Here is a 19,621-nt window from a genome sequence, read left to right as displayed (position 1 = left end):
TGACCATACTTCACCACATTGGTCAGCCCCACTGCTGCCCACAGTGCCGAAAGTACCTGTTCTTCACACACAGTGGTTACCCACCCAAGTACGATGCAGACTCAAGTCTGCTTAGCATTTATTGTAATAGATTTGTTTTGTTATATTTTCATGTGTAACGCGAGATCAAGAATACATTTTAATGTATGGGTCAATTCATCACTACGTGCTTAACTAATATATACAGATAGGAGCTTGTATAAACATTGCCCGTGTAAAATAATATGTTTAATGATATTATCTTTATTTAAATCAAAATCGAGTCAAAGTATGTCCCTGCATCAGAAAATCGTTATGCTTACTGCTACTTTGCGCATAGCGGTGCCGCTGCATGTATGTTTGTATGTAGAAATTATTTCGTATCGCATCTAACCAAACGTGCTTATCGGAAGTGCGAGGGAAGAACAACAAACTAAACACAAAAAAGCGGTTAGAAAGAAATGAGTTTTCAATCGAGAAGGTACGTTCGAGGATTCTGCTATGGAATCCTTGGCAAACTCCTTTCGAATGTAAAATGTTTTGCTCGCACAGTAAAATCGCATTGCGAGCGCACGAGAGAACAATTTATGAAATATATCAAAAGTCTACTGGCAGAGCACTCCCTCCTAGAGACTTATTGGCTCCGCATGTAAGCATCCTGCGTGTATAATCATATTGGCTCTTGCTTTCACCAATGATTCACAACTTACATCCCACCACGATTCACCAACCTCACCCCCAAGTCAAGGCATCAAAAAGCACACTCAGCATCCACTGCAAGACGCACGTGTTTTCGTACGTCGGATAATGTACAAGCGAACGTGTGTGCCACAGTGTGAATTACACTCTAAATGCAACTTTAAATTAAAATTTAATGTGAGTAATGATGTTTTCTCAGCTGGAGGAAATAAAGTGCGTAATGGTGCTGGACCCCATTATTATTTATAACCAACATTTTTCACACGATCTTCAGAGGCCAAACACGCTCTTTAACGACACACTTATGAACATCATCATAATTGGATCATTGCATCTTCAATTTACATATTAGATGCATTTGATTCATATGCTGCAAAAGATGCTCGTAAAGTTTTTATTTTCTTTTATCATGATTGCAGTTGCCGAACACGGGCCCCAAATGCCTACAACATGAATCGACCAATAACAAAGGGCAATAATGATGGCACACGACATACAACCCAACACATATATTTAATTGCGCAAGGTTATAGAAACATGGTAAAATATAAACGTTGCATCCTGCGTTACACTAGCCACACACGGTATGCATGAGACAAAACGGACACTTTAGTAGAATGAGTTTGTGGCATGGGCAGAGGCAACGAGCTGGGACATTTAAGAGAAGAATAACTAAGGCACTGCGAGATCCGACCGTGTCCGTCTAGTGCTGCATTGGCTTCCGGTTTCCGAATGGATACATGAGGTCGCAATCATTGCACACAAAGTGCTTGTCACAAATGAACCACAATCCCCTGCTGATCTCATCAAGGAGCATAAACCATCACGTGAACTCCGGTCATCCTCACAGTGGCTTTAGCTAGCCATCGAACAAAGACGGTCACTGCATTGCGCGCTTTCAGATGCGCATTAGCGGCCGTCTGGAACGCCACAGGAGCTATGCACTTTTAAAATCTAGATTTAAAACTAATTTCTTTAAAACTGCTTTTTTGTGTTCAGTTTGCTGTCCTTCACCCGCACCTTCGATTAGCATGGCTGGCTATGTACGGTGCAAAAGAAGTTCAACATACTATACTACAGACAAGAGGTCCACTGAAGTGACTTCAGAGGTAGCTCTGTGTTGTCGTCCTCCTCCAAGGGCCATTCTCTTGGCACAATACGACGTTACATCACCTCTCTGTGCGAGTTCCAAATTGTAGGCACCTTCATTTCGTCACATGACGCTGACAGCAGCGTGATTGCAGTGCGATTGGGGAGAAGCTCGCGGGGTACTTCACGTGTATTGATGCTGAGACAGGATTCATGTTCACATTTGACCAACGCACCCACGAGTGGGTAGCCCACTCGTGGCACGGCAGCCTTACGAGGCCAATTGAGTGAGGTATCGACTCGTATTGACAAACTATTTGCAGCGAGTTCATGAACATTTAAAAATGTGTATATTGACAACATTCGGTTCAAATATATATATATATAAATGTTTAGATTGCATTTTCAATATTTCTGTGTCCTACTCAAGCAATTTATTTTACTTAATATATAGTATACAAGTGAAGACATCTAGTATTTCTGTGAACCTCTCTTTTTTTTGTGCAGATGTCTGGCCACATACAATATGTTGAGCAGTGGTTAGCACACTGTGCTATGAACCTGGCTACCTGAGTTCTAGATCTGCCGAGAGCTAAAATCAGTAGCGAATTATATCTGAACCAGTTCTGGAGTTGCTCATCTTTCACTGATCCACACTGATCAGCATGGCGAAATATGGTCAAACAATCACCATAATTGATCCGGCATGGGAAGGCCTTCCTCCAACAATGGATTTATAAAGCAGTGGACATTGTTTTTATTTCTTTAGCTTTGTGTCCTGGAAATTATGTCATCCTCACAGTGGCTTTTGGATAGCCATCGGACAAAGACGGTCACTGAATCGAGCGCTTTCAGATGCGCTTCTGCGGCCATCTGGATTGCTCTTCGTTCCGGTATCAGGAAGCTACTGGAGCTATGCACTTTTACATCTAGATTGAAAACTCATGCGCGGCTGGCTACGTACGGTGCAGAAGAAGTTCAACATACAGCATACATGTACAATTACTTTTTTCAATTGGTGTCTGTACCTTTGAATTTTGCCTTGGTCTCTCTAAACTGACTCAGCCAAAAGTGAATACCCATGATGGTGTGTTCAACATAAGCGATGGAAAGAGAGAGACAGGTTTGAATCGTACTGATCGTACCACTCCCACATTTGCTTGCAGCCTAAATAAGTGCTCACCAACAACATTTGCCCAAACAACCTATCCTGGTTAAAAGGGGGATCATTGTCATAATATCGTGTAATTATAACTACTGACGCGCAAATTTGTTTTGACTAACATTAACATCTCATCAAATGTCAGTTTTAAAATGGGTAGTTTGACTTAACATGTTCTAAAACATACATATAAAAAAATCACAACACAAATGCACGATAAACAGCGGCTGAGTGGCCGGCCGTGAGTTCCTGGTGGATATTCCACATTCCAATGGTGGGGACCAACCTATCCATAGGACAAACACGATTGAACCAATATTAATGATTCGAGAGATGATGGGGTGAGTTTCCACCCAAAAGGAGATTGGAAATAGCAACTTATTCAAAGACAAAGGTGGACGAACAGTTATTGGACACATCATTGATATGCCACAACACTCTTACCCTGTGCCTCTTTCTGGATGGCGGTGGCTCTTTAGGCTCCGTGGAATTTTCAGGCTGCGTGTTCTCCGCTGCCACAGAACGCAAGGGCCGTCGCGCAAGGTTGTCCTTGCGATGTATGACAGCCGACCGCGCCTTCAGATGCCTGGCAGATAAAAACACGTACACGCGAGTGTGTGTGAACGGACGGCTACCGTGGCGACAGAGTGATGATGTCGGTCAAGTGGATTGTGGTGGCATAACAGATCCATGATGGGTGGTGATCTTCAACATTTAACAATCATACTACTACACCTTCCATTCAGTACATCATGGGAAGCCAGGTAATGGAATGACGTCTTCATCCAGCTCTGGATGGACATTGGCTGATAATGGTGATGAGCATGTGTCACATTCATAATCACATTTACTTTGGTGAGCTTCAGATACCAGTTGCCATTGATGGGCAAAGCCAGGAATTAAACCGGGCTTGTTCATACACACAGAACCACAAATGCTTGTACAAGCACACACAAAAGATAAAGATCCCCCATATAGCCTTAATATATCGTTGCTGTTAGCGAGCACCTATGAAGGCTGGCATGGCACACGAGGGGGTGGGTGGCCAGCACCACACCCGGCCGCCTTCGCCTCTCCATTGGCGATGGTAACACACCACACCAGGTACTCATTTGCGGCCGAGTCGACCTAGGGGAGGCCCAGGACCGGCTCAGATAATCGTCACTGGTGGTGGCTATGAGTGGGTTCGATTCACCGGATTCGTAGCGCAGTGCACTAACCGCGACACTACGGCTCCCCCCCACACACGCATACACACACACGGGCATACACAATAACATGCGCGGAACAGGCATGGTCAGTGAGTGCCGAGAGAGCACTAAGTGGCTCTTACAGGAAGCTCCAAGAAATGACAAAGGATCTGTCAAAAAAAACACCACTCCAAAGGACTGATTGCAAGTGCATGTAGTCAAGGGTATGCCATTTTATAAAGAGGCATATGCACGTGCACGAACCCATACACACGCACATACATAATTTGGAGAGCACGATATTTAAACTTGCGTGCAAACTATATGCAGTGTGTTTTCTGATGGCCACCATAATGTGTTAATTAGGACAAGTAGTACACATTGGTTTACATGTCTTTCTCAAACCTTTTTAGTATATGTAATATTGCATATGCTGTATAAACGTGTAAAAACATTGGGATCTTTGAAAACAAACACAACAAATATAACAACAATAATACGTGACACTATGTGTATTCTGAAAAAATTTAAGCTCAAGTGATATTAAAAAAATCATCTTGATAAATATACACAAATTCTGCGTACTTTATAGCTCAGCCTACGTATTAAGGGACCTGGCACAGAGGGTATATTTGGATAGTAAAGTAAGACACGCCCTTGTGTTGTTTCGTAACATTAGACGGGGTGCCTGACATGTGATGTTGAGTCCGTGTGGCAGCCGGGAGCCGGTTCTATCCCGCAGTCGAAGTCGCAGTCGTAAAGTGAAATGGTCACACTTTAAAATAAGTCTTGCAGCTCTGCTCAAGTGTGTTACAGGGGGCTTCACAGCTGAGGAGGCTGTCTCGTTCCAAATGAGGTCATAACACTCGGGCTGAAATATGGCACATGCATCAGCCACTCTTTTGGCTGCTTGAAAGGTCAAACCGTTGCTTTATGCACCCACGACAAAAGTCGCCGTTACTTATTAGCGTCGTTTAAACTGACACACTAACGCAAGCAACTTTCACTAAATTGTGAATTAACATTTGCGAACGAATGCTTGGAATGGCCATCAGTACTTACATCTCATCATATCCAGTCCGAGACTAAATATCTGCCCTTTATCTTCAGGCGATTTGTGTCACTGCGATAAATAAATGTACGTAAAGTATCATTGCCTTTGACCAAATCACCCAGAATGCACCAGATCTCATCACATCTCAAAAACGAAGCAGGATTTGAGGCCTGGATTATGCTCGGATGGATGACCACCATGTCTCGTCGACAGGTGCAGTGGGCCTCGTGGGCAGTAGAGGGCAGTGCAGCAGACTTCTTTATTGTTCTGCACTCAATCTTGATGTGAAGCTTTCGTGACTGCAGGAATCCATACTCTTTGGTTCTTTCGGTAAAGTCACGTAGGTACTCACCAACATGCACTGACCCGCGTGGTGAGGCATTATCAAATGTCCTTCAGAGCCTAGAAGGCATGGGGAGACCTTCATTCCGCAGTGGATTGAAGAATGGCCCATAGGTGTACAATATATTAATACCCGAAAGGAAACCGTGTACGACTGTATATATCTCAAGCAACGTCACAAGAAAAAAAATCTGGTGTGTTATTTCGTCTAATATTTGTACTCAAAGATGTCATCGTGGAGGAGTGAGGAAGGAATTTTGTAACTGCTGCTGGCTCGGACTGGTCGGCAGTGAAGTGGTGTTCAACAAATCGAATGCCCTCTGTGGCATTCTGAAAGGTAAAAAAACACACGTTCTAATTGAAAGGGTGTAACAAGTCTATATCGCCAGCGGGCATTAGCGCCACCAAACGAGGCAACAGGCAGCGTCTGCACATTCATCCGACGCCCACTTCACGGCCATCTCTGAGCATTTACCGGTGTCCCATCGCATAAAACTGACATTCATTAAGAGCAATGCCAACAACCAAAGAATGGCTGTCGCTGCACTTGCAATTGCCACGGTGGCTGGATGTTATCTCCCTCGCCTGGAATACAGGAGATCGTGGGTTCGATTCCGACCCTGACACCTGTATATTTGGAGTTTGCACTCCCTGTGGTCATGTGGCTTTTTCTCCAGGTCTTCCGGTATTTCTCTCAACATTTACAAACATGCCTTTTGAGTATTTGGTTGCGATACATTTTCCCGTGATAAGCCACTTCGGTGAGCTGTTATTTGCAGCCAGGCCGCTTCTGAAAAAAAGGTATATATTGCAGTGGGCCTTACCTGGTAAAATAAAGAGTAAAAAAACTGTGAATTTGGCACGGCGTGTTGAATCGGTGCATGTGTGCGGTTGTGGTGCGCAATGAGGAGCGCGCAGACCCGCAATTACCTCGGCAGCCATCAGAGATGGCCGTGACAAGAACATGAACATATGCAGTGCACAAAGGATATTTCATTAACATTTAATTACCCGCACTACAAATTACGGCTGTTATTGTAATACATAGGAGCGCTCGAATCGTAGTCAGAAGGTCCTAAGTTCATATCTCGAATGGGGGATCGGCTTGCCGTACCATTTCCTTCAGTGCCAATAAAATGAATACCACTTGTGGGTTGGCGACGTGGTTACTCTATGGATGAAACTGGCACACCTTGACATGTTACTATGGACTTTCAACCACTGGCTCAAGATCGCCGATGAAGATAAATGTTATTAAAATACTTGCTTGAACATTGATACTTTGGGGATGGTAACATCTGCCAGCGACAGTGGTTACGTGTTATTTTCGTGCAATTAGTTATACACACACACACAGTGTAACATCATTATGGATATTAATAAAAAATGTTGTAAATGTAAGTTCGTTTTTGGGTATGGTACTGTATATGTAAAGTGTACCGTTTTTATATTTATTTTACACAAACTGTTGCCTTCAATATTTTGGGTACACTAATTTGTATTCACCTGAGGTCATATAACATGAAATGATGTCAGCGGGCTTTCAGTTGGTTATAAAGTACAACAATGTTTGCTCAACAATGACATTGAATATAAAACTACAAGAAATACAATGAGACTGTCCAAATGTCATGGATGGTGGCCCTTGCGACGTTCCATATTCGTGTGCAGAACATTGAAGTGCATTTCATTTACCCAGATACGGGATAACAAAACTCCCCGCTTCACACAGCTTTTAATGACATCTTTTTATGCAATGTTCTATTCCCCTATCTGTTAACGTATGTGTCCGTCATTAGTTTTTCTTCCGATTTCATTCCGATGACACACGTGTAAACCATCAAAATTAAACCGGAAGAAAAAATAAAATAAGCTATCATCAGTACCGAGGCTCCCACAAGGCCATGCGAGGGGGCGTCTGGCACAGTTTGGTGCCAGCTTTGATAGTGCGGTCGTGTGGCTACAGTTCTCTGTGGCGAGTACAATGTCTTTAAAAACAACGGCGCTACGCCTCTCTAAATTAAACGCCGAGCCGCTTGCGTGTTCCGAGATTTGGAGGTGAACGTGAGACCCACCCTGCGACTTGCAGGATGTGGCCTCTGTAATGGGCAGCGGCGGAGTAAAAAGAAGCGGCACGTTCACCCCCCTTTTTCAGAGGTGGCATCGTGGGCTCGTGAAGCATTGCACGAGGGTTCCTCATGAAAGGTGGCAGGGCGTCCCTACATCACAGGCTGCTCGCAACGTTTCGATAGGGGGCGGAAGGGGCAGGTTCACGGGCCACCGCGTGGTTCTGCGACAAGCGCGCTCGTCTTCGTAAACGGGGTGACCCAAGCGTACTCACTCAGGAGCAACAGACCGGAGGGCCGTGGGCGAGTCTCAAGAGACGCTGCGGTCTGGGTTCATAATGGCGAACGCCACAGGCGCCTATACAGGTGGTCCACTTGCCTCCTGGAAATGCGGCCGATTCAGGTGGCGCTCAGTCCACTCCTCTTCAAAATCTAACAACCCGATTCAACCTTCTGAAAGGCTTAGTTCGAGCGAAATCGTGCTGTCAATAAACTCTAAACAGCAATTTCGATTTAAAGCTTTCGTGACTGCAGGGATTCATCTTCTTGGTTCTTTCGGTAAAGTCACGTAGAAGGGAAGTAATAAAATAATAAAAAAATAAAAATAAAACATAATAAAACAATTCTCACGACGTTTCGGCCACAACGCAAGCAGCCATCCTCAGGCGAAGAATGAAACACCCCAAGCTTGGAGCGTATATTTAAGCTGGGTTAGAGGGGGGGGGAGGTGGGAAGAAGAGCGCCTAAACAAAATAATTTGCATATCAAGAGGAATTCAGCATATGGAAAATGCGTAGGAGGTGGGCGGGGGGGGTTCCAAATCAATACTATGCCCGTGCATTATGCAGGATTAGCAGCATCAAAGGGGGGGGGGGAAGGGGGGGAGCATTAACAAAGGAAAGGAATGTTAATAGTATGTAGCTGTAGTTACTAAACAACCACGTAAAAAACTACAGTATAAACTGCATGACAAACTAAAGTATAAACTACATAGCATCATCAGTAAACTTACTATACTCTACAATAAGCTGAGTTACTAACAGTAAGTAATACATGAAAAATTCTACGTTGTAAAAAAATTATATAATATGCTTCCATCTAAACTTTATTCTCTTACATCACACGCGTCTATACCGTACTATATACTTCCATAGGCAAAACCAACATTAAATTACATACTGTATTGCTATAAACCACCCTATACCTTATACATTTTTAATATAACACTATGTATTATTCTACCCACCCTAATGTGTATCAAAATGGTTTATTACGTCCTTCCAGTGATTGCTAAGCCAGAATCCATCTTCTCGGTTAAAATTGTCTCTGTGTTTGTAAATGTGGATCGCCTCATGTACGAATCTCTCATGATAGCCAGATGGCTTGCAGAGAACCTCTGTCTTGGAGAAGTCAATGTCATGTGAGCCCACTGAGTTGTAACAGTGATCTGCCACGGCTGAGGTGTTTGTCCTACAGTGTTTCAGGTCAGCTTTATGTTCACGGATGCGGTCCGAGACATGTCGTTTGGTTTCCCCAATGTAACTGCTACCACAGAGGCAACTTAGTTTGTAGACACCAGGGTACTGTATGTCTGGAACCACATCTTTTACAGACGGTACCAGATCACGGATTTTATGTACTGTGTTGAATCGGACCTGGATCTTGTGTTTAATCAGGATTTTGGAGATCTTTTTTGTGACCCCAGCAATGTAGGGTAAGGTGATGGTCTTGAAAGGCTCCTCAACAGGATCTTTCTTGGTGGTTGGAGTGATGGCTTTGCGGATTGTGTAGTCAGAGTAACCATTAGCCTTAAGAGCTTGGCGTACGTGTTTGAGTTCACTGGAAATGTGTTCATGGTCGGAGATGCATTGGGCTCTATGATATAGAGTCTTGATGAGAGAATTCTTCTGGGATGGATGGTGGTGGGAATCCGGTTTTAGATAAGCATCCGTGTGGGTGGCTTTCCTGTAGACAGAGTGGCTCATTGAACCATTAGGTCTCCTTTTGATTAGGACATCCAAAAAGGGTAGCTTGCCATCATTTTCGACTTCCATGGTGAATCTGATGGCTGGGTGTATGGAATTGATATGGTCGAGAAATTGGTCTAGAGCAGGCCGGCCTGCTCTAGAGCAGGCCGGCCATGTGGCCACATGGCCGGCCTGCTCTAGACCAATTTCTCGACCATATCAATTCCATACACCCAGCCATCAGATTCACCATGGAAGTCGAAAATGATGGCAAGCTACCCTTTTTGGATGTCCTAATCAAAAGGAGACCTGATGGTTCAATGAGCCACTCTGTCTACAGGAAAGCCACCCACACGGATGCTTATCTAAAACCGGATTCCCACCACCATCCATCCCAGAAGAATTCTCTCATCAAGACTCTATATCATAGAGCCCAATGCATCTCCGACCATGAACACATTTCCAGTGAACTCAAACACGTACGCCAAGCTCTTAAGGCTAATGGTTACTCCGACTACACAATCCGCAAAGCCATCACTCCAACCACCAAGAAAGATCCTGTTGAGGAGCCTTTCAAGACCATCACCTTACCCTACATTGCTGGGGTCACAAAAAAGATCTCCAAAATCCTGATTAAACACAAGATCCAGGTCCGATTCAACACAGTACATAAAATCCGTGATCTGGTACCGTCTGTAAAAGATGTGGTTCCAGACATACAGTACCCTGGTGTCTACAAACTAAGTTGCCTCTGTGGTAGCAGTTACATTGGGGAAACCAAACGACATGTCTCGGACCGCATCCGTGAACATAAAGCTGACCTGAAACACTGTAGGACAAACACCTCAGCCGTGGCAGATCACTGTTACAACTCAGTGGGCTCACATGACATTGACTTCTCCAAGACAGAGGTTCTCTGCAAGCCATCTGGCTATCATGAGAGATTCGTACATGAGGCGATCCACATTTACAAACACAGAGACAATTTTAACCGAGAAGATGGATTCTGGCTTAGCAATCACTGGAAGGACGTAATAAACCATTTTGATACACATTAGGGTGGGTAGAATAATACATAGTGTTATATTAAAAATGTATAAGGTATAGGGTGGTTTATAGCAATACAGTATGTAATTTAATGTTGGTTTTGCCTATGGAAGTATATAGTACGGTATAGACGCGTGTGATGTAAGAGAATAAAGTTTAGATGGAAGCATATTATATAATTTTTTTTTACAACGTAGAATTTTTCATGTATTACTTACTGTTAGTAACTCAGCTTATTGTAGAGTATAGTAAGTTTACTGATGATGCTATGTAGTTTATACTTTAGTTTGTCATGCAGTTTATACTGTAGTTTTTTACGTGGTTGTTTAGTAACTACAGCTACATACTATTAACATTCCTTTCCTTTGTTAATGCTCCCCCCCTTCCCCCCCCCCCCTTTGATGCTGCTAATCCTGCATAATGCACGGGCATAGTATTGATTTGGAACCCCCCCCGCCCACCTCCTACGCATTTTCCATATGCTGAATTCCTCTTGATATGCAAATTATTTTGTTTAGGCGCTCTTCTTCCCACCTCCCCCCCCCTCTAACCCAGCTTAAATATACGCTCCAAGCTTGGGGTGTTTCATTCTTCGCCTGAGGATGGCTGCTTGCGTTGTGGCCGAAACGTCGTGAGAATTGTTTTATTATGTTTTATTTTTATTTTTTTATTATTTTATTACTTCCCTTCTACGTGACTTTACCGAAAGAACCAAGAAGATCTAAACAGCAAGTGCATCAATAATCATAAGAGCAATCACACGTACAGGAACGAGAGGGTTTTTTCACCTTCTGAGGCTATGAACTGGCATGTAAACCCGCTGACTATAGACGCTGCAGCGGAGCAATTCTTCGTCTCGCACCTTGGCACTGTTTTACACAATTAAGATGTCAGTGGCAATATATTTCAAAGTATGAATGTAATAAATATAAGAGTAGAAACCACTCAGCATACCCCCATTACAGTTTCTTTTCATGAGCACATGGTAGAAAACAAAGAATATGTTGAAATTTTTTGTACATGTAGGTGTTGCACCATAATAAATAATAAAAAAATCAATATTACAAACACATCAACAATAATAACACGGAAGCAAAGTACGACTTAAAAATATTTTTTTTGAGCACGGCCGTAATAACAATAACAAGACATAGGGGGTTCCGCTGGTGATTTATTTATGCGACGCATTGCAAACAGAGCAATGTGTAAGCACATTATAAAAATGCCAATAATTTCACGTAGACCGATGTCTCACGCGGCCGCGGAGAGGCCGGGGTATTGTTAATGACGACGGTGGTGAAGCCTCCTCACCCCACATTCCAGTCGAGCCCGAGCGCGCCGTACAAGATGCAGCCATTTACACCGCAACTCGAAACCGCGAGATTCACAGCCCTGCCACGTGTTTTCAGGCTGTGCAGCAGCTCGTTTGGCGTGATGATCAAACGGGTTAAATTAAAACTGTCTCTTTATTTTTAATTTATTTTATTTATTTGCATTTACCGCTTTCACTTTCTCGTGCGGTTCGTTGCGCACGGTTGCACTTTATTTTGCGCGACAATTACAATTCACTTTGCTCGGTCGGTGTGTTAGCCGCTGAGGGGCGTGATGGGTTTCTTGTCATTCCTGTTGCTCTGTGCCCCCTGCACCGTTCAAGTTCCGTTGTATTGTGCACCGATGCCGACTTTATCGAGGCCGATATTGGCACGTAAAATAAAGGTCAATCGATTGATCGATGTCTGCCACTTTTCACTGCTTGTTGGGATTTTCGTTCAGGAACTAGAGCCTCAGAAGCAACTCCGGCATGCGGACCGAAACGTCAGACACCACGCAGTTGCACGTCGTGCCGAATGGCACGCGGCACAACCCCAAGGCACGATCCAAAGGCACGGCTCAAAGGCCCAACTTGAAGACGCACCGGAGAAGACGCACAGCACACTGGCTAACACGTACGCAGCAGTAACGGCAATTCGGTTAAAGCTGTCACCGCACACATTGAAGAGGTTCGTGAACAAGCAAAAGGCTTTGTGAAAGCTCACTAACATTTTTGCACATTTGCGTGTAACATTCCTCACAGAATAAATAGAAGATTTGCAAAATTAAGTCTGCAATTTGTACCTTTGTATCTCTCAAAGTGTTGCACGTGAAATAATAAAAAAAAGCATGCAGGTGAGGAGGGTCAATGGCTTTGTGTTTGGCGATAGTGAAGAGCCGCTATTCAACGGCCAAGAGAAGCCAAACTCAAAAGACAAACACTCCCCACTCTTCTGTGCAAGCCTTTAACCGTTTCACTTGCAAAAGGCTCAAGGCACTCTCAATCTGCTTAAAAAATTAAGCCTGCTGCCTTGTTTTGATAGTTTTCTTGTTGTTGTTGGTTGATCATGTCAATATGTAATTAAATTAAATTAATTTCACCCACAGCGATCACGTTATTGTACTTATATGTTCATGGCTGCGATTGGAAAGTGGTGAACACAATTTGTCGTGAACTCGGCGACCTGGGTTTGATTACAACAGTGGCGAGTGACATGTGACATGGTCCCAGGGCCTTCCACCTTTTACTGACAAGTCCGGTGTGATCCAATAACCCCCCCACCCGTGACCAAAAATCATGTGGAGGCATTTATCCAGCAGTAGATTAACAAAATTGCTGTAACAAAAATACCTTGATAACAACATTGTATGAAAACCTAGTGTAGTTCCCATTACAATATACCATAAAAAAAATTGAGGACATGCACTGAAATTAAATTATCATTTCTATGGAAACTGGCAGTTCCAAATGTTAGGGCTATAGCCATGAAATGTTTTTCAGATTTTTGGGATAAAAATTATCATGACAATTTCCCCTACAACGTGAAGCAGCTGTAAAGTAACATTTTATTTAGTATAAAGAAAGCACACACACACAAAACCAAAGTTCCTTCCATAAATCGCATAGGTTTATGTCACTTGCAAAGGATACTTGCAAGGGATACAAATTATTTATTGAATACGAGTCATTATTTTAAAAAAGTGTGGTTGCTATCACAAAAATGCCTACATTCAGGTAAAAACGAAAAATGCAATTATGTTCGAGAACACTTAACGCGAGGCAGGAGAGTCCTGCACATGAGCTCTGTAGATCAGAAGCATTGGGAAAATCAATACGCGTGTATTTGGAATAGATGAAGAAGAGTGATGCCTTTAAAACCAAAGGAGCTTCTCTAACCAAGACAACTTGCTGCACCGGCTTTACAAACCATTAAACTGCGCAAACACATCGAGGACGCAGCTTTCCTTGACAGTGACCTTCGCGGGAAGTGTGCTGAGCAGAATTTATTTGAGGCGCCCAGTCAGATTAGTGAGGGCTTCTATGTCTACAGGAAAAGTCTAACAAGGACAAGTTATCCGGCAAACAAACATGCACCAAATACATCGAGGAGGACTAATGGAGGCGAGAAATCAATGCTGGGAAAAGCGTTGATAACAAAAGATAACGAGACAGGCCCTCCCAGAAGTAATGACTAGTGCCTAAGAAAAAAAAAGGGCACATTTTGTTGTGTGTTCCCCTCCGCAAATGACAACACTTCAACCCAAGAGGCCCCTGCGCTGGCTTCCCAGCCCCATCAATCTCACGCGCGGACAAAAAAAAAAACAGCGCCCTTCGCGCAATGTGAGAGACCGCGACAGCCGGCGGATAACAAACTAATTACGCGAAGCTTTACGAGGCCGGTAGGCCCTTAACGAGCCGTTAGCCGCGGCCAGCCTGCATTACGGGCCCTCAGCCGCGGCGCGGCCTTTGGGGATACAATTAGAGGCGGGGAGGCTGTCAAGAGGGGCCCGCCGCTCAGCCTGATCAATCGGCCCTTGGCGACCTTTTCGCGGGGATCCCAAGCAAGGTCAGCGTCTGTGGACGCGGACGCAACTTCTCCCCGTGCACGCGGCGGAGGCGCCGTAAATACTCCGCCGGCACATTCCACAAGTGCGGCCCCCCCCACGCGCTCAGGGATGCCGCTCACGTTGGTCGGATGCAGGGTCGACGAGCGGAAGAGCCATTGCCCCTCGTCGACGTTTTAAGGAAGCCGTATAACAACGTGAAATGATGTACGTGGCCCGTGCGTGCATCTCGGTACGTGCGTGTATACTTGTGCGTAAGGGATGCCTGCAGTCCGTGGTGGAATGGTTAGCAATTCCGGCACAGTGGTTGAAACAGTCGTGCCAGTTTCTTACATTTGCCCCCCCCCCCACCACCATCGTGCCTTTGTCTGCCGAGAAATATAAACGGGTCCACATCACAGTCGATCGGGAGGTCGTGTGTGGTGGGGTAAAGTGTAGGTCCTCCCAGCTCTTCCGAGGTGTCTGGAGAGCGTGGAGGAACAGGACAAAAAATACAATCCAGAGGGGGCTCTCTAGAGCGTCCTATAGTGAAGGCCCTAATTTCAGGGCTGCACCTTCACGTTTTGAAATTTTACTTTCATATAAAAGGCAGCTAGATAGCCTAAAAACAAATCAAAGGCAACGAGTCCGTGCATAAATATCAAGCGTTGATTCTAGATTAGAAGTTTTCGTGACTGCAAGGATTCATACTCTTTGTTTTTTTCGGTAAAGTCACGTAGGTAAAGAAAATGAAAAAACAACTAAATTAAATCACGACGTTTCGGAGGCAACACAAGCTTCCCCGTCTTCAGGTGGAACCGTCACAGCCAAATTCACTGCGACTTTACCGAAAAAAACAAAGAGTATCAAGTGTTGATCTCCAGCGATGGGCCTGAGCCAGTGGTAGAAGTTACACACTCCCCTGCCGGGAGCCAGGCATCTCCACAAGGCAACATGTTGCTGCCTTCCTGCAAAGTCAACTTAGTAATCATTGGAAAGATGTTATCAACCATGCAAAAAAGATTTAACTACACAATTTTTGGACCATCTTATCTGACAGGCACTATTTTACTTTACCGAGTGTTAACATCCCCAGCGTTTAAGAGTACTCTATTGTCAGCCAACACTGGTATCAACATGGGCATTTCCGTTTCTTTTCTATCATGTGCATCCACAGTGACTTGCGCACAAACATGTCCACGTCGAGGACGCCCACGAGTACCTCGCGCCCTCTGTTAGCCCCGCCCCCCCCCTCCCGATACGTTCCATTCATTGGCTACCACATTCTGATAAGCTCCTCCCCCCCTCCCCCTAAACTTGTATTTAAGGGCTTGCATCTTGAATTCCTGCCTCACTTGATGCAGCAAATCTGGCTGTGACGGTCCCACCTGATGACGGAGACTTGTGTTGCCTCCGAAACGTCGTGATTTTATTGTTTTATCTTATTAATTTTTTTTTACCTACGTAAGAGTATCAAATCCAAGTGCCTCCTTGCTGAAGCGTGCAATCGGAAGGCAGTCATCTTCACCAGTGGCCTCCGAGCAAGTGGTGGAAAATACACGTTCCATTGTCAACGTTTTCCACACACAAAGTGGGTTCCTTTTACTGGCCCGGGAGGAATTATAGGCCGAGTCAAACATGGACCGAGATTTGAACTGGCAACATTACGATTACAAGTCGAGCGTTCTAACCACAGCGTCGTCCAGCCAAATACAGTCGTTACACAATGCGCGTATTAAATGTACACACACAGTGCGTCAAGATGTACGCGTAGAAGGCTGAATGTTTTATGCAATATTTTTTAGATGAATACGAAGAGTTGTAAACATTATTGCATGGTTTTAAATGCAGTAAGTTGGTCAAATGAGTATTGTGTTCGACTAACAATCGTGTGGTTTGTCTAGATCAGGGGTCGGCAACCTACGGCTCCGGAGCCGCATGCGGCTCTTTACGGGCTGCTTCTTGACGATATGTACGTATGTACAGTATATGTACATAGATGCATTGCGGCTCTTGAAATACTGAATTTTGTACCGAATTGGAAAGAAATGGCTCTTCTTGTTATTTTGGTTGCCGACCCCTGGTCTAGATGTAGACTTTCACGGAGACGGGATAGAAACAAATTATGAAAATAAGCGACAAAAACGTGTTTCCTTTCTACAATAGAAGTGTAATTACAGTGACAGCTTGTTACGGCTTCATCTTAAATATAATTTTAGATAATGTTGAAATATCCGGTCATCCGCATGACAAGTCATGTTTGTTCTACCCCTCTCTTAATGTGTGCTAAAAGTATTTGCTCAAAGTGCCAACGCCAAACCTTTAATGACAACGTTTAAAGTTGAAACATAAAATGCAAATCCATTCAAAAACACCAAGAATTTTCGGTGACAAGACATGCTTGTATAGAAAAGTTAAATAGAACAAAACATTTCACGTGCACTTACAATTCCTTGCTTTTAAATTACGCTCGCTAATTATTTTGAAAGTTTAGTTTGACACACTAACACTCATAACCCGTTGTCGCATTTAAAATAATGACTCTTTTTTGAAATAACAAAAGTATAAATGAGGTAAATTACTTAATAAAAGCCCTGTGAAGAAAACTCCGAGTAATGTCACTAAGGCGGCGAGCCATGCAACTATCACGTCAACTTGATTGTATTAATAATTTTAAATTATAAATAGCGCGTGGCTTTAATGCGCATAAGCAAAATCGCAGGGCGTTAAGCTGCACCCAAGAATAATGGATTGCCAATTAGTCGATTTAGATTATCAATGGATAGGCTTTCATCCAAAGAGCCATGCACAGTAATGGGTCCGATATTCTCATCTGAACAGTTTCATCTCAATTACCTTTATTTTGCCATGATGTGAATCGATTCTAATACATATTCCTAATTTACCCAGGATGGCATCGCTGAGTCTCAAGGAACATTTTAAGAGAGATCCTGCTTGGGATATTCGTGTTTTTACACGTGACATCAAGTCAGGGAAAGCCCACGCATGCAATGGTACGATAGAAAAAAAAATATTCACAGACAGATCAGCAAACTACTTGCTCCACTGCCTTCTACTGGCTATCCGGTTGCGCTGTGGGTTGGGAGCTCCAAACGCACATTGATGTCGGTGTGATCCACCAACCATCATCACCATGCCTCCTACGTGGGCATCGCTCGCTGTAATGTCCTGCACACAGCAGCACTGAAGTGGCTTTTGTGGTAATCCGCTGATATTTAATTATAATCAGATGGAACGCAACTGTGATTTAGGTGGTGCAATGAGGAGGATGTATGGGATAACTCCTCTTATCCGCAGCCCTATTACCCACTGCCCTATTACCAGCGGCAGCTGCAGGGTCCATGAAATTTTCTGTTATCCGCGAACCTATTACTTCTTGTTATGCGTGGTTATCCACAATTTTACCCATAAGGGATAGCAAAGCAGCTTCCTAATACTCAATATCTTCTGCGGGCTTACCAGCAATTTGATTAGCCCATGTATTCAAGAGGAGTAAAATAACGGATAACCCTGCGGATTATAGGATCCGCGATATTGGTCCCCCTTATCACCGAGAAAATAGAGTTCTCCTGTGGACATTTCTGGAACGGTAAGAAAACCGCGTACACTGCCATGAATTTGAATGGCACATTTGAATTGATACTAAGCAGCACATCAATAGTTGTTGGCTCACAAGATGAGCATAGCTCATCATTGAGGATGCTTTACACAAATATTAACAATTTACAATGTTTTTTTTTATCAAGAAAAGGACTGAGATGGTGCTCTTGCTTCTCCCTTGAAACAAAGATAAGAGCCCCCCCCCGCCCCGATTGTGCGTGAATTGCCGTAGCACGTGATCTCTGCACTGAAAAGGATTTCCTACCCGAGCTTTACAAAATAACCGAGGTCTTGAATGCTACTTTCAAAAACGGTTAAAATTTCAGAAAGAAAGTAATAACAATTCCGTTCCTTTTAGCTTCAAGAATGGCAATTTTCCCCTGCGCTACAATCTCAGCCACATCTCAGCCGCTACAATCTCAGCCACATCATGCACATGCAACAATACATCATAAAATAAAAATAACAAAGCGAATTTACACTTGCGCTGCCACCCAAGCGGGTGAAAAATATATATATATATTCACAGATGTCCTCGCAAAGATCCTTCAGCAAGAAAACATCGACATCCTTACTATCTAAAAGACACATGTGGAGAAAAGCAGCTTTCAACGATTGAACATTCCAGGGTACATCCTTGCCACTTCCAAGGGCCACACTAAATAGTCTGGCTACTTATGTCGATCATCACATGAAAGGCACAACGGAAGTCATTCGGACAGACGACTTCACAATTGGGACAAGAATCGCTGGTCTCATCCTATACAATGTCTACAAACCGCCAACAACAACCTGGCACCTACCACCATGACCAGCAGTACAACATCTCACGCTCTACATAGGCGACTTCAATAGCCATCACACGATGTGGGGCTACCCAGTTAACGACCTGGAAGGCGAACAAATCCTTCATTGGGCATCTGCACAAAGATCTCTCGCTCATTTTTGACACCAAGCATTAAGGCACATACCACTCTGCAAGGTGGAATGAATACAACCCAGACCTGTGCTTTGTACCTACAGATAAGAATGACTCAGCCTTTGCCCACCATGCACAAATTCCTGCCTCGCTTCCCGCACAGCCCGCAACAAGCCTGTCGTCATCCACGTTGGCCACGAAATCCCAGTAATATCCAGCACACCATGACCGCCCGCTGGAACTTTGAACAGGCAAATTGTCCTGGTTTTACAGCCTCTTTGGAAAAGAATATCCACCGCATCTCCACGAACCCTGAAACGTTTGAACAGTTCATCATGCTTATGAAGAAAGCCACCAGGAATGCGATTCTGCATAGCTATCGGAGGTTCCTACAACCCCAGCTGGACGTGTAGAAAGTGAAAACCTTCCCCGACAGCATCAAAGCACCGGTGACCAAGAGATGCCAACAGTTCTTCTGCAGTCGCCATATTCTGCCAGACGAGCAACGAGGGCAACGTTGATGGAGTCTTTTGACTTCACGCACTTCAGCCGCAGGGCATGGGGGGTTACTGTAGAAGCTCGGTGGAGCGGC

At 44.1% G+C, this 19,621-nt stretch overlaps 1 protein-coding gene across 2 annotated transcripts in view; it reads right to left on the bottom strand.

The window, feature by feature from the left end:
• ARHGEF39 (Rho guanine nucleotide exchange factor 39) overlaps nucleotides 1-19,621 on the bottom strand; it is a 162,457-nt gene that overhangs the window by 34,465 nt on the left and 108,371 nt on the right. For both annotated transcript variants that reach the window (XM_078858917.1, XM_078858919.1), the window contains one exon: nucleotides 3,413-3,554. In XM_078858917.1, the coding sequence (XP_078715043.1) occupies nucleotides 3,413-3,554 (142 nt within the window). The remainder of the gene's footprint in view (nucleotides 1-3,412; nucleotides 3,555-19,621) is intronic.

This window comes from Lampetra fluviatilis, chromosome 8 (assembly GCF_964198595.1).
Source record: "Lampetra fluviatilis chromosome 8, kcLamFluv1.1, whole genome shotgun sequence".
In the NCBI taxonomy this organism is placed as follows: Eukaryota; Metazoa; Chordata; class Hyperoartia; order Petromyzontiformes; family Petromyzontidae; genus Lampetra; species Lampetra fluviatilis.
Note: the sequence above shows the minus strand (reverse complement) of the source record. Positions and strands in the feature narration are given on the sequence as shown.